The 17,369-nt window shown below is 31.9% G+C and overlaps 1 protein-coding gene across 1 annotated transcript in view; it reads right to left on the bottom strand.

The window, feature by feature from the left end:
- The window catches only part of LOC140433281 (protein takeout-like), a 30,742-nt gene extending 19,410 nt beyond the window's left edge, over positions 1 to 11,332 (bottom strand). Inside the window, exon 1 of the mRNA XM_072521309.1 lies at positions 11,194 to 11,332. Within this exon, the coding sequence (XP_072377410.1) occupies positions 11,194 to 11,263 (70 nt within the window). The 5' untranslated portion in view covers positions 11,264 to 11,332. The remainder of the gene's footprint in view (positions 1 to 11,193) is intronic.
- Between the last annotated feature and the right edge of the window lie 6,037 nt (positions 11,333 to 17,369).

Genomic DNA, 17,369 nt, shown 5'->3' with positions numbered 1-17,369 from the left:
CTTTCGATGTAAGCTATCACCCTTCTGAATTCGACACCCTTGATTACCAACAATCTGAAAAAAACTTATTCAATTGGTTTTTAACTAACCGTCTCTCTTTGAACAACTCTAAATCACAAAGTGTGAATTTTACTTTAAGAAATAACACTTATGTTGAAAACATTGCTCTACCTCAATGTGTAACCGGAGCGAAGTTTTTGGGGATATATTTGGATGCAGGATTAACCTGGGAACAACATATAGTTAATCTATCGAAAAAGTTTTCCCGACAACTTTTCCTCTTCAAGAACCTTGTACAAGTAACTTCCAGGAAAACTATTTTAACAGCTTATCATAGTAATTTCCATTCTCATCTGACATATGCTATTCTCTCCGGGGCCACTCTTGTCATGTTGATAAAGTGTTTGCACAACAAAAAAGTGTGTTCGTATTATATTTGGGCTCATTTATAGAGCAGACTGTAGAAACTCCTTTAGAGCTTTTAAAATTTTAACTTTATTTTGTGTATACATTATGCAGTGTCTGTTGCACATTAAACAAAATCTTAGCCAAAACAATGCGCATGTAGATTTTCACAATCATCCCATCAGATTTAACAATAATCTTATACCAGAATTTGGCCGACTTAAGAGATCCAGAAATGGTTCAAGGTACTTAGCCATAAAATTCTACAACTTAATGCCAGCCGGAATAAAAGCTCTTAATTTTCATCACTTTAAGGCAAAAATTAAGAGTTACCTTATAGTGAATGCCTTTTTTACGTATGAGGAGTATTTTACTTCCAATTTTAATTTGTTGTAAATGTCAACAGTATAAGTTAAATGTTTTACTGTATCACTGTATCAATGTTTTAAGTTTTATATTTATATTGATGCGTATATTAACTATATTGACATATATTTTTTTATCTTTGACTTGTAAAAAATATGTACTTTGATATTCATTTCTTACCAATAAACCATCTATATATCTAATCAATAAGTGAAAAATTAAAACTAGATATCAAAGGCACAATGCGATTACTTTAAAGGTTGTATTGAAAGAGATCCACAAATTTCAAACGATTACCAGAGGTATCAACTCGACTTAATAGGGCGGTAATTTTAAATCAGTTAGCATACCAGAGTGTTGCCAAAGTTAGTGTAAGTTGACATCAATGAAGTGAACAAGGATTTAAAAAAAACACCTCTATTATTAATGTTGATCTCAACTTTATATTAAACTGTGAGGATATACCTCTAGCAATGTGGATCTCAACTTTGCACTAACATGTGAGGACACAACTAGTGCTTACATGGAGCACGAACGATTCACAATTGTATATAAGTCATAAAGAGATGAATAAATCATAATTCTATATCATTCAATAATGTGTGGTTCATTATATCCAACAAGCAACTATGCAAATGCAATTAACAAGTACATATGTATTAATATTTAAATAATTATGTATTTATACTACTACTACTATCGGTTTACAGCGTTCTCCGACGCCTTCCGACTCCTAACCATTCTTCTCTATTCAGCCATAAGCCTGGAGGGATTTCTCTTTCCTCTAGTTCTTTTTCAATTCCCTCTCTCCAGCTTTTTCTCGGCCTTCCTCTTTTCCTTCTCCCTTGTGGTGTCCACGTCAAAATCTGTTTTGGAATCCTGTCATCTGGCATTCTCTGTACATGGCCGTACCATATTAACTGTTTTGTTTTTATGTCATCAACTATTGTATGCTTGACTCCCATCATTTCACGTATTCTCTCATTTGGTATCCGATCTCTTCTTGATTTTCCTGCTGCTCTTCTCCAGAAGTCCATTTCTGTTGCTAGTAACAGTTTCTTTGTTCTTTGTTTCATTTGCCAAACTTCGCTGCCATATGTGATTACACTTTTAAGTATGGTGTTGTATATAAGTTGTTTGTTCGCTTTAGATATTGTTTGGTCCCACAGAATTCCGTTCATCATGGATATGGCTTTTCTACCCTGTATGTTTCTGTCTTTTATAGCAGCATCGAGTGTTCCATCTTGAGTTATCTTCATACCCAGGTACTTGTATTCATCACAGTTTCTAATTTCTACCCCATCGTCTAATACAATGGACTGTTTTGTCCCTCCAATACACATGGCTTCAGTTTTCTTAATGTTGACTTCGAGACCCCATTTGTTATATTCTTCTATTAGCTTCCGAGTCATGTAACTCAAGTCGTCATGATCCTGAGCAATCAGTATTTGGTCATCAGAGAAACATAAGGTGTACAGTGTAGTCTCGTCATTGAGAGGAATTCCCATGCCATTACATTTTCTTTTCCACAGCTTGAGTGCTTGTTCCAGATAAATTTTGAAAAGGGTAGGCGAAATACAGCAACCCTGCTTTAATCCTTTCGTGACCTTAAATCCTTTAGATATCCTTGATCCAGTTTTAATTTTTGCAGTCGTTCCATTATACAGACTTTGGACTGCTTTGATAAGACCATGCTTAATGTTGGTTTGCTGTAGGGTTGACCATAGTTTACTTAGGGGTACACTGTCATATGCTTTTTGTAAGTCTACGTACATCAGGTGAACTTCTTTATTGACAGCTGTTTTTTTTTCAATAACTTGCGTAATAGAGTACAGGTGGTCTACTGTGGATCGCCCAGCTCTAAAACCAGCTTGTTCCTCTGCTTCGTAATCTCTATAGTCATTTTCTATTTTGTTCTTAATAAGTTTCCCATACATCCTACTTATTGTGCTGTTTACCGCAATTCCTCTGTAATTTTCACACTGATCCTTGCTGCCCTTTTTGTGGATAGTTGACATGATAGATCATTTCCACTCTTTTGGTAATTTGGCTCCATTCAAGCAGTCTTGAAAGAGTTTTCTTAACTGTTCCTGGAGTTTGTCTGTACCGGCTTTCACTAATTCTGCAGGGATGTCACCAGGACCAGGGGATTTTCCATTTTTCAGGGATTTGGTTATTTCTTCCATCTCTGATTTACTTATTTGTAATGGTGATGAATTTATACGTATTTGGTGATGGTGATATATATATATATATATATATATATATATATATATATATATATATATATATATATATATATATATATATGTATTTATTATTATTCATTAATTATTTAGTTAATTATTTTTTAAGGGGTCATTAAGGTATGAAGTCTATAAAAATTATTAAATTTCAGCTAATGAAAACTGTATAAAGGATCCAAATAAAATTCAGTTCTGCAGGTGATAGATTTGACTCAAGTTACTAATGTCAGTTCTCTTATTGAGAGCATTTGGATGTTTAAGTATGTAAAACATTTTAAGAAACTGCCTTTTAGTGAAATTTCTTTAATTGCAAAGAATTTTAACCTCTTCATAATTGACCTTACTTTTAGTGGTGATAGCATGTTCTGCCAGAGCACAGTTGTGCTGAGATAAATTAATAAAACTGCGGTGGGAGGTTAATGTACCCTTAAGTGACCGCCCAGTCTGACCTATGTAATAAGAATTACATTCAGCACAGAGAAAAAAAATTACTTCAAGCACCAGCAAGAAGCGTTACTACCTGACTTGACAATGGCAAGTGCGTGCTTGCCGAAACGTCGTCAAAATAATGATTTTTGCGGAACCAAACCCGGAAAACCACAGAAAGCAGATATAGCTCCCGCAATTTTAAGGGTAACATATAATATATATATATATATATATATATATATATATATATATATATATATATATATATATATATATATATATATATTCTTGGCCGGGATTATTCCCTATAATAAATTAATAAAATAAATTGCCTTCACTTCAATGAAATTATTGGTCTTCTTTCCTATATAGAAAATTTTTAATGCTAATTATTTCCATACCTAATGTAACCTTTGTAAGAGTTAATTTGTTTTTGAAAGTTGTATAATATAAAACTAAATAATATTGTAATAATATTATGTTACTCTACTATTAGTGTACGTATTAATTAAATTGTCAACAAATAGGAAGTAATTAAATTGCTGTAATTTTAATGATTTTATTTTTAAGTTCATCATTTTTTAATTCTTCTTCTTAAGGTGCCATGCATTTCTGCGTAGGCGTCCACCGTACATCGTCTTGTCAGGTGAGATGTTAAATATTCTGGATTAAATAATTCTGTTTTTAGCAGCATTGCGAAGCATTTCATAGCTGTGGATTCCTGTCCATTGTCGAATATTGCGCAGCCATGACATTTTTTTACGTCCGAGACCTCTCCTACCCTCTATTTTCCCTTCGAGTATCAGTTGCTGAAAAGTGTATCGTTCTCCTCGTATAATGTGCCCCAAGTATGCAGTCTTCTTACTTTTTACATAATTAAAAAGTTCCCTATCCTGTAAGCCCGCTCTTCTGAGTACTTCCTCATTTCTGACCCTGTCCGTCCATGATATTCTGAGCATTCGACGCAGGCACCACATTTCGAACACTTCAAGTTTGTTAATGGAACTGGCCTTTAACGTCCATGCTTCCATACCGTACAGGAGAACAGGCCACACGTAACACTTAAGCATCTTGTATCGGAGGTTGAAGTCCAATTTGCGATCAGTCAGAAACTTACGAAGCCTCAAAAAAGCATTTCTGTCTTGTTCAACTCTGCTCTTTATTTCATTCTCGGGGTCCCAACCCTCATTCAGCAAACATCCCAAGTATTTGAATTGCCTGACTTGTTCGATTTCTTCTCCAGAGACATATATCTTTGCGTTGGGGTAATCATTTCTACTTATAATCATTGATTTTGTCTTCTTGATATTTATTTTCAAACCCCGAGCTTCACTTGCAAGAGTTAGATCATTCAAAAGGCACTGAAGATCTTCGATGTTATCTGCCACTATGGCTGTATCATCGGCATACCTGATGTTATTAATAAATATGCCGTTAACTTTAATACCCTTATTAGAGTCTTCCACTGCTTCTGCGAAGGCTTTTTCTACGTATAAATTGAACAGCATTGGAGACAGTATAGAACCTTGCCTTACTCCTTTTTTAATGGAGAAATCTTCTGTTTCGTTGCTGTCTGATTCCAATACAGATTGGCAATGATTCTTATATCCTTTGCATCCAATCCCAACTCTTGTAGGTATTTTATCATCAATTCATGTTTTACATTATCGAATGCTTTCTCGTAATCGATGAAACAGATAAAAACATCCTTTCTTTGATCTAAACAATTCTGTATCAATGTTTGCATACTAAAGATCGCCTCTCTCGTGCCAAGTCCATTTTTGAAACCAAACTGACTCCATCCACTGACCTCTTCACATTTCTTAAACAATCTAGTGTGAAGTATTCTCAGGAAAAGTTTCAAAAAGTGACTCATTAGGCTTATTAGTCGGTGGTCCTTGCAGAAGTTCGCACGTGGTGTTTTTTTTATTTTTTAATTAAATTAATGGAAAATAGTTGTAAAACCTAAAACGCATAAAACCCAAGAATATTTTGTATAATGTTATTCTACATAAGCTTATTCTATTGATGATCGAGAGAATGAAAGCTATATATATACATATATATATATATATATATATATATATATATATATATATATATATATATATATATAAAGTAGTTAGGTATTATTGACTGACACATTATGTAAAATATATATATATACATATATATATATATATACATATATATATATATATACATATATATATATATATATATATATATATATATATATATATATATATATATATATATATATATATATATATATAAGTAGTTAGGTATTATTGACTGACACATTATGTAAAATACAGTTTTATTTTGAGGTTGCAGTCATTAATAGGGCAGGAAAATCTAATATTAGAAAATTATAGTATTAATTTTCGTAAGACAAAATGTAATTATAGATATTGCTTAGTTTATCAATATCAGTTTTTTTATTAACGCATTGATATTTATTTATGCATACCATTTCTAAGAATTCTCCTTTATTTAATTGGTTTTCACGTCTTAATATATTAGTTTCATTGAAATTAAATGAATGATTTTTATTAATTGCATGATCTATTAATGCACACGCATTTTTATTATTTCTAAGGTCACTTTTATGTGATGTTAGTCTGCCTATTAGATTTCTAGATGTGTGTCCGATGTATGACTTATCACAATTTTCGCATGGTATTCTATAAATTACATTTGAGCTTTTCATAATGCTAATAGGTGATTTAGTTTTTGTGTACATGTTTTGTGCTAATGTTTTAACATTTTTAGTTGCAATTTTAATATGAGAATAGTTAGCAAAGACTTTAGTTAGTTTGGGTGTTAATGTTGGTATGTAAGGTAGTGATGCGAAAGTAAATTGAGATTGCACGATTTGTTGATTTGGTTCTCTTGTTTGATTCATGTCAATCATTCTATTATTAGGATTGTTAAATAAAAATTTGTTAATTATTTTAATTGGGTATGAATTCTCTAATAAAATGTCTTTCAGTTCTAATAACCCTTTGTTGAATTGGCTTTAAAAAACAGAATAGTCAAATTATCACACATCAATAACATCAATAAAGGGTATACGTAGTGATTTAAAAAAAATTTATTTAGGTTTTTTACATTGTACCTAACAATGAAGCTTTCAAAGTTTCTAATATAATAATATAAAGTTTTTAAAGTGTCCTGTGAGAATGTTATTCATTCCTTAAACCAATGTTTTTTTTTTAAATTGTAACTCCACTTAACATGGCGATATGTTTATTTTTTTTTTCGAAGATTTCTTACATGCCATTTCAATCTAATGGCCGCAATCTCAAATTTCAATCACTGATGATGGTATAAAGCATACCGAAATATATTTGATTACTGAACAAAAGAGTTCTCTTGGCTTTATTAATTTAATTTAGCTGCATGCCCATTAATCCCTTTTTTTGAATCTAACTGATCATAAGTGTATTTGTATATATATATATATATATATATATATATATATATATATATATATATATATATATATATATATATATATTGTGATGATGTATTATTTGTGAATGATGAGCAATGAGTGTTTTTAATAATAGATATAGGGTTTTTATCGCGGTTCTCAAAGAATTAGTTTGTAAGCACTTTTTGAAATTATCTTTATTATATCTATTATGAAACACACATATATATCTAACATAACCAATGTAAAATTTAAAATAAACTATCTTTAAATTAAAATTCTTATGAAACTAATTAAATTATATAGATAATGTAAATTTTAAACAAACTATCTTTAAAATTGAAATTCTTATGATACTAACTAAATTATATTAACAAAATTTTGTACCTTTCTTTCACTGAATGCCTAAATGAAAATGTTCTCCAAAATAAAGATTTTAATCACCACTCAATGTCTTCGTTCTCAGCTTCGGTTATCCTTGTTTTTGTGAAATTACTTTTTCCAATTATCAGCTTCCACCAATTTAAAATATTTTTCTTCTTAATAGCATTTATATTTATTCTTCTTTTTAATACACCAATATCCAATCACCAAATATTATATAATTTTAATTTTCAATTGACACTTTCTTCCATTATCCAATTACCATTTTTACATAACATAATTTTTAATCTTCAATAATATTATCTTTATACTGTTTATTAATCTTCATTAAACTTATTATATTGAACATCTGGACCTTCTGACTGACTATCTTGAACTTACTGAACAATTGACTTCACTAACTAAATGTGTCTATCTTCTAACTAACTTTCTTACTAATTGACTGGCCATTTTGAATCCAAATCACCGAGTATTTATACCTTTTTAATCTTCCAGAACCATCTGGCAAGAAATCCTATTCGATTTGCTCCATTTCCTCCATATCTAAATTTTCTGGAATAGTCCATTTCGCAAACAAGATATCCTCCGTGATCTAGAGAATTCCTTACTTTTCTATCGAGAATTTTATCGACATTTAGGCTTTTCAGATCAGAATATAAACTTAAATCATTAACTTTATATAAACTAAACATTTTAAACTAACACTTAACCCTATTTCACATTCGCAAATTATTAATTTCTCTAACTGTCATTTATTCCGAGTAGGTATATTTGGTTGTCTATGCACATGGCTCACTTAACTATAATTACAATAAAGTTAGGTTAAGATAAACAGCGAAACAACCACCACTGGTGCGACCGAAGTGTGGGCAGTCGACACATATATTCGTCGTGCATTCGGCTTATTCGTGTCCTTTGAAGTGTGTCAAAAAACCAACAAGTGGACGAATAGGCGTATTTGCTTAAGCGTGCGAATAAAGCAAATGATTGATGAATGTACCCTCCACACTTCGTCTTATGCGGCTGAATATGGGGCACAACTAATAGCACATAGCGAAGTGTAGTGCTGTCATCAGAAGTGTTAGCCAAATATGTTTTCAGCTCTTCACAGCCACTATATATTGTTTCCATATGAAAACTATACAGATGCAGCTTATTTCGGGCACACGTGGTTAATAAATGCATACTGAACAGAGTCTTATATGTTGGTACTAGCGTCTACTCCAATAAATTATCTGAGACCCAAAATTGGGTACTCATGGCAGCCAGGGTGTTAACTTTGATTTGAATGCGTCAGAGAATTTAAGTATCTTGTAACAACAATAACGTAAGACAATAACAGATAACAAAAAAACTAGCCTTTTGGCTTTGCCTGTGCCATTAACTTAGGACTAACTATCGCAAGAAATAAACAATAGGATACAAGCTGAGAACAAATATCTTTACCTACTTCAAAATATAAAAAAGTCATAAGATCAATAATAATGTACGATAGCGAGATGTGGACGAAAACAAAGGCAAACGCACAGCGACTACGTGTTTGGGGAAAATCATAAGGAAGGTCTTTGGGCCGGCGGTTGTTGGGACTATGGGACAATAAGAACTATCAAAGAGCTAAAAGAACTATACGCAAACGTCAATATAGTAAGAGAAATAAAGTCGAGAAGATTCGAGTTGGCTGAACGCTCAAAAGACTTTCTGACGAAAGAATAGAGAGACTGGTATGGGAAGAAAACCACGTGGACGACCTCGACTCCGGTGGCGAGTAATGTAGCAGGACACCTTGGTCTTATGGACGTGAAGAATTATAGAAATATAGCTATAGAAATATAGGCAATTTTATTTAACAATATAAATTTTTCAATAATGAATTAATTATTATTATTTATGTGATTTTCTAGATAACAACCATAAGAGTGGGGTATTTGCGGAATGTATTTACTTCTTTTATGTAAAATATTATCATATGATTACATATCACCGCAAACTTGGGAAGAATACTTTAAGGATTTACTAACAGAGACAAGAGAGCCCTTCAAACAGATAGAGAACTATGGTTTACAAGGCATCAGGCTGATAGGATCACCAATCAGAATAAATGAGAGAGAACTCGAAACCATATGCAGACATCTAAAGAATGGCAAATCACCTGGCCCAGGAAATGTAGCTCCGAAACTCATTAAACATGGACCCAAATAACTAATCCAACGACTACGACAACGTTTCCAGGAATGCATAAATAAACATGAACTACCTGAGAAATGGAAAGAATCGCATATGAGCACCATCCATAAAAAGGGAGATAAATCGAAACCTGAAAACTATAGAGGAATTGCAATTACTAGTAGTATTAGCAGAATATATGGGAAAATAATAAAAAATCGGATAGAAGAAGAATACCAAGATATGCAAGCCGAAGAACAGGCTGGTTTTCGTGCAGATCGATCTACAATAGACCATGTCTTTTCTATTACTCAGATAATTGAAAAGAAAGTTGCTCGTGGCCAAGAAGTCCATCTGGCGTTCGTAGACCTTAGGAAAGCATATGATAGTATCCCGCTTAATAAATTATGGGAGGCACTGGGGAAAAAAAATATAAATATAGAATTGATTGAAGCAGTAAAAACGTTGTACTACCAACAAACAACAAGAATTAAAACAGGAAATCTAATAACACCGGGATTCAAAGTGACTAAAGGACTAAGACAAGGATGCTGTATATCCCCAACATTATTCAAAATATACCTCGAAGCAGCACTCAACAAATGGAAGAAAAAATGTACGAATATGGGCATACCACTAATAGACTTAACTTCTGTGTACACTCTGTGCTTTGCGGATGACCAGGTCATCACCGCACAGGACTCTGAAGACCTTAGTTACATGATGCGAAAACTATTAGAAGAGTTTACAGAGTGGGGTTTTTAAGTGAATATGGAAAAAACTGAGTACATGAGTATCGGAGGAGATCAACATAACCTTCTCGTAGAGGAAAATCAAGAGATCAAGCTATGTGATGACTACAAATACCTAGGAGTAAAGATCACTCAGGACGGAAAATTAAATGCAGCCATTAAGGAACGAAATACACAGATAAGGAAAGGCATAGCCTTACTGAACAGCGTGCTGTGGGATAAAAACATCTCTAAAGAAAATAAAAGAGGAATATACAACACCATAATAAAAAGTATCACAACATATGGATGCGAAGTGTGGCCCCTAAAATACAGAACAGAGAAAATGCTTAGAGCAACAGAAATGAACTTCTGGCGCCGCTCGGCGGGAATCTCCAGACGCGACAGAATAACAAACGAGAGAGTCCGAGAAATCATGGGGGTTACACATAATATTGTTGATGACTTCAAAACGACACAACTCAGATGGTAAGGACACGTAAGGAGAATGCCGGAGAATAGAATACCAAGACAAATTCTTGAATGGCAACCAAGAGGTAGGCGGAGACCAGGAAGGCCTAGAAGAAGGTGGAGAGGAGTTGATAAAGAAATCAGAGAAAGAGAACTGGAGGACAATCTATGGAACGATAGAATGAGATGGAGATTGGAAATCGGAAGACGTCGAAGAACGTTGTAAACCGACATTATATATATATATATATATATATATATATATATATATATATATATATATATATATATATATATATATATATATATAATATGTAAAATATTATTAAAAATTATCATTTTATTTTAAGCCTACATTTATATAAATATAGGAAAATATATATTTCTATAGTAAAAGTAAAAAAATTTAAAACTTTAAAAATTAACATTTTGTTAGATGGACTCTTTCACTGGGCTTTAATCGTATTCTCAATAATTATTAAAGTATGTAGCTATTTTTTACGAGACCTGAGCCGGTCCCGAAAACTAGTTTATTGCATTGATTATTGACAATACTTACGCAAAGGTTTCGACGCGGTAGCAACATTCGCGAACAAGAATATAATTGAACATATAAAAAACCTTGTCATATTGACTAGTGATCACTCGCACTAACCCGATATACTACTTCACAGTCCGATCTTTGGAATCGAAATGAACTTGTACAACCTAAAGGATGAAAATATATTTATAGAACAGGTTTTGCATTATAAATACATTGAATTTTTATTTGTTTAGTAGTTCTTTGCTCAAGATAATTGTAATTTCCATAATTTATCCGAAGGTTGTTGGGTATTTGGATATATAATATATATACACTCTCCAAAATAATAAATGAAAAAGTTGTTAATGTCTCAACAATGTTTCCAATACAAACTATATAAAAATGGTAAATAATTATTTTTATCGAAATTGTAGCCATGTACAAAGTTCTTTCAGTCCTTTCTGTTTCGTTTCATTGTTTTTGCTTCATTCCATGTTTCTTCTCTCTTATTCAATATTTTGCTTATTTCATTATTAAAAGTTGTTCTTGATCTTTCAACTTTTTTTTCCATTGCAGATTTTGTGCCCCTTTTTTTAGTTTGTCTTTGGTTGTCCATCCTAACCAAATGAGCCAACAGCTCAATCGTCTCTTTGCAATCTCAAAATAGATTCAACCTCTATGTTCTTCGGGCGCGTTCAAGTATTACGTAACGAAATTTTTAAAGATTTTTGACCCCCCCCCCCCCTCCCATATAACGCACCGTAACGTTTTACAAGATCCCCCTCCTCTACCTAAACGTTACGTAACATTTTTGTAACCATTTTTACCTAAAAATAACAATTATGTTGCCAAAAGTACCTTTGATAAAATATCTTTGTTCTTGTTTTAATCGCATTTGTGGTAATAATAAATAAAACACGAGACTTCTAACTCACAATAATAAGCTCTTACTGCTAATCTTAAAATTTTTTACGTTTTTCTTACTCCATCCTTACATACATTTTTGGCTTCATCCCTTATGGTTCTTCCAATGCATTCTTCTATTTCTTCTACTTTTTGAATAATAAACTCATAAACTAATATATTTTTGTAAAGTGATATATGGTTGAATGCTCCAATAAATAAAATAATAAAGGCAAATATCGACCACAATTTTTTATTTAGTCTTGCCTAAGTACTTTCGCTCTCAGAGCATCTTCAGGGGCATCTGAAATAAGCCAAGAAACGAAAAAAGTAATTTAAAGTTATTAATTAACTTCGAAAAAAACCCAGAGTTAATGGTTGATGAAAAAAATTTTATATAACGTTTTAGACTTACTTCGTCAAAATTATAGGCTATTCAGCACTTTTATAAATGTCAAAAACAATAAATAATACATTTACACAACACTGGACAAAGGGCAAACAGTTTAAAAAATTTTAAATTTGAAGAAGCTACATAGTGGGTGACAGAAGGAAAGTGAATGGCTCATGGTCTTAACGGAAATGTTAAAGTGACATCTGACATATGACAACTGAGATGAGCAGTCACAATCATGGTGATATGATCTGCACATTTTAAAATTCTATGGTGAACTGAACATTGACCAAAAGTCGAACTGACACTACCTGTCAGTAATAATTTGGGTGCTAGTTTGGGGGCAACTGAAGTGGACATAGAGTGTGAATATTAAAACTAGACTAAAAAATCCATTAGATAGTGGATGGTTCACTACAATAAAAAGGTCTACCAAGCACTACCAATAATGTAGAAAAGAAGAAATCGAACTATGAAATTGAAATACTTAGAATTAAAAATCCAAGTTAAAGACAAACTGTATAAATAAACCCAAAGTCAATGGGAGAACCATAAAACTAAAATGTCAAAGTATTGCTCAAGACCCACTGATCATGTGGGATATGTTAAAATATACAACTATGAAGATGGTATATCTAAATTACGAAAAAAAATGGAGAGTAATAAACGCCAACTATAGATCAATTAATTACTATTTAAATGATAAATTTACCAATGTTTGTATTTTGAGAACGATTTCCGAAGTGGAAATTGAAACGCCAATAAACGTACTTTAACCTTTAATTGTGGCTTATTTCCATTTAAATAGTAATTACTTTAAAATGCCACAAGAAAATAGCTTCAGAACAATATATAGATCAATTGATCATGAACAAGTTTGTTTTGCTAGTTATTGATGAATTAAATATTAATATTGAAAAAATTATAAAAAAAATTAAAATATGAAATTAATAAACTCTTAATGGGTATACTCAGTGTAGGAAGTCTAAACCGTCGAGTTGGGTCCCTTACGAGGTGAAGCTGCAATAAAATTTTTAAAAATAGTAAAGTATAAAAAAGTATTAAAATAGTTTTAAATTTAGTACAATTTAAATTAATTTGAGTATTAATACAACGAGAGTTTTCATTTGTTTCCCAACTCCAGGTAGTTTTTCTTTCTACTAATGTCATGTAAAATAGATGAACCAGTATTATATTAAAATTATGTTTACTGGAAATAAATGGTGATCAAAACTTGAAGATTTTGGTCTTTTCAAATGTTCTGTGATTCTAGTAGATAACTTTCGAGTAGTTCTACCTACATAAGAGGCATCACAATCATCACATTTTAATTTATAAATAACACTTTTGTAAGAATGTTCATCCTATCTTTGGTGTTAATTAAAAAGGAACCTAAAGTCTTGTGTGACTTGAAGGAAATTTTGATGTCTTCAATTGTATAAGTAAAAAGTTTTGATATTTTTTTGGAAATCTTGCTGATATAAATAAAGGAGAAATATCTGATGTTATTTGTGGCATTGTGTTGAAGCAAGCATTGTGATGAATAAGTAAACTTTTTTGTAATTTTAAATTTTGCTCTATTTAGAAGCTTATGGATGATATTGGAATCATAACCATTATTGAAAGCAATTTGGTAATAATCCATAAGCTTCTAAATAGAGCAAAACTTAAAATGGCAGAAAAGCCATGCCATGGAAAAAGGCAACATACTTGGGCAAGATTAAATAAAAAACTGTGCTCCATATTTGCCTTTTATTTGATTCAAAATAATATATTTATTTCCACGTTTGGGAATAAAATTAGAAACGAAAATGCAACTGAAATAAAATATTTTATTTAAATTAAAATGGTATTCCTAACAAAAATTAAAAGTAAAATCACGAGGTAGGTAAGGGAATAAAAGAAACTACCGTTTGATAATACAGTTGATCACCAACAGTTGTTTAATATTTCGACTGGCAAAGCTACATCTAAAAAAGTTGCCTGCTGATTTCCTGCTGAACGTCAAAGAAACTGACAGTCAAAAAAAATTAGAGTTTATTTAAAATTGCTCTTCAACTTTTGGAAGATTTGAGAAACCTATAAAACGTAACAAGATCATCAAATTGGCTTCCCAAAACATCACAAAAGTTCTCATGACAAAAGATAAAAATAAGAAGGTGTTGATGCAAATCTAACGAGACATCTTTGTACCGCTTCTGGCAGTTATCATATAAAAGTAAATGAATCTAGAACATTGCTAGACTTTTCCACTCGCACTCACTCCGCCTGCACTTTTTTCATGTACTGGTGAAATGTTGAAAACTCCTAAAGCAACATTTGCGAAAACTTTGAAATCGAATACCGAAATGGTTGATCCCACATTTATTAACGTAGAAATAATAGATGGCTTTTATTATTTACACCTCATAGGTAACTTTATGCCACAAATATTTGAAAAAATTGCAGAATTAATACTAATAAAAATTCGTTCTACAAATGCCGTAGAAATCCATTTAAAATTTGACCGCTATTTGTCACCCTCAATCAAAGATTCTGAACGTCAAGCTCAAAAGGAATTCAATTTCAGGTCCTCAACAACTTAGGTCTAAAGATTTTTGCAAAGCCGTAAAAACTATAGTAAGAGACATCGGTACGCTTTTTGGCGGATTATTGGGATAGTAAAAATTTGCTTACAATTATTCAAAACAAAAAAATATTTTTAACCATTGATCATTAGTACTACTCGTATCAAGCTCACAATAATTACAAAAAAAAACTAAAGAAGCTGATTTTACATGTTACCACAAAGAAGGGGATACGCGAATTGTTTTTCACGCCCATAAAATTGCACCTGGATCAAGGATTTTAATTAGATATTCGGATACTGATGTTTTGGTGATTTTGCTGGGAAATATGCACAAAATTTTACAATCCGCACTTTGGCTAGCCTCTTAAGTAACTAAAAAATTATATAACCAACAGATTGCATAATAAAGGAAAAATTAGACCATTCAAAATATTTTATCGGAATGAAAGGTTTCAAACCGTTTTTTCAACGTTTACTGATGAAGCCGACATATTCGTTGATGAAAAAATGAATGTTTTTCAAGAATTTATCGCGAAAATTTATGCCGTGAATAACTACAACAGAGTAAATTATGCAAGAAATCGCATTTTTATGAAATACTGCGAAAGAAGACAACGCACAGTTTTCAACACTATTGAACCACAAAAATTTTAAGAACAATTTTTGTAAATTCTATGTAGCTTAATGCAAAAGACAGATAATTTTTGCCCACTATTAAAAGGAGAAAGACAACATATTTGGGTCACATACTTAGAAATGAGAAGTACTAGTTTTTGCAGCTGATTATGAAAGATAAAATCGAAGGAAAAATGAGTACTGGTAGACGACAAATATCCTGGCTGAAAAACATTCGCGACCGAATCGGGTTAAACACATAGACGCTATTAAGAAAAGCAGATGATAGAGACGAATTTGCAATGGTTATAGCCAACCTTCATTAGTGGAGTCGGCACTAGAAGAAAAAGAATATCATCTTTAGTTGTAGCTGGCGTTGTATAACCCTTATATTGTATTTAACCCCCAGAAAATTAAATCTACCTTATTTAACTCTGGACATCGTGGAGGTCACCTTCTCGCTTCTTACCTTCCATATCCACATTCTCTCACGTAGGTTCAACGGTATTACTTAAAATAATTCAGGCAATTCGTTGTCCATAAAATATAAATACTTTTCTCCCTTTACGTGATTCTCGAAAAAGAAGGGTTCTATGACATAATTTCCAGGAATTCCAGCCCAAATATTTAATGATTATGTTGTTTGACTGTGGGTGAAAATGTGGTGTAATTTAGAAGTTAAAGAATAGTGAAAATTATGTCTGTTTCCAATACAATTCTTGTGGAATGTAGCTTCATCTTCAAATAAAATATATTCCAAGAAATATGCATCATTCTGAATTTGTTCCTGGGCTCACTGACAAAATTCTATTCTTTTATTATAGTTATCCTAATTACCTTCTTGGTACAACTGTGAATTGTATGGATGCATATTGTTGTTTTTTTAAATTCTTTTCATTCTACGACCACTGACTAGTTTCAAAAGCTTATCTAATTTCCCTCGGACTAATATGCGGATTCTCAGTGATATTGAAGATTACATTTCATTATATTCATTTTCTTCCTTTACAATAGATTTTGTTCGATCATATTTTTCGCAATTTACGTATTAGGTTGCTACGTTGCAAAAAACTATTCTAGTAAACTTTGAAAAGCTTCTCTTCTTGGTTGTCATCTGTCAATTGCCGATGATAAATTCTTGTTGCTATTAGCATATTTTTGTTATCTTCTCCTAGCAAAAAACCATATCAATACGTCCCTTTAAAAAAATCATGTTAGTAATAGTACAGTCTAAACAACAGGAACTATAAAAATTGTCTAATGTTAAGTTTTTAAGCAAGTTTAGTGTCATAGCCATAGCCAACTAGGTAGAATATTGTGTTTGTTAATATTTTACACACCAACAATCTTAAATACTTATGTATTTTGATATCTCATCTAATACTAACAAATTAAGGATCAGTCTATAATCTAGATTATAATGTATTGTTCGAAAAATTATTGTGTATTGAATATTTACACGGCTAACCTGATAAAATTTTGCCTAATTTTTGTTGCAATTAAATTCTGGCACAAGAAATTAGGACTAACTCACAAATTAAAGCAGTTAGGTATGTTATTTCGCCGTCTCCTTTCGAAGGTTGACGATCCAAATGGCAATTGTAGCTTTTCTGCTGCACGAAAAATTTCTGTGGATGAGCAGTGAAACCATCTTTTAAGGTCTTTCAGCCACGAATTCTGGCGTCTTCCAACTGATCTTTTGCCCTAAACTTTTCCAATATGATTTGGAGT

The sequence above is a fragment of the Diabrotica undecimpunctata genome, chromosome 2, assembly GCF_040954645.1.
Source record: "Diabrotica undecimpunctata isolate CICGRU chromosome 2, icDiaUnde3, whole genome shotgun sequence".
Lineage (NCBI taxonomy): Eukaryota > Metazoa > Arthropoda > Insecta > Coleoptera > Chrysomelidae > Diabrotica > Diabrotica undecimpunctata.
This window is presented reverse-complemented; position numbering and strand designations above follow the sequence as displayed.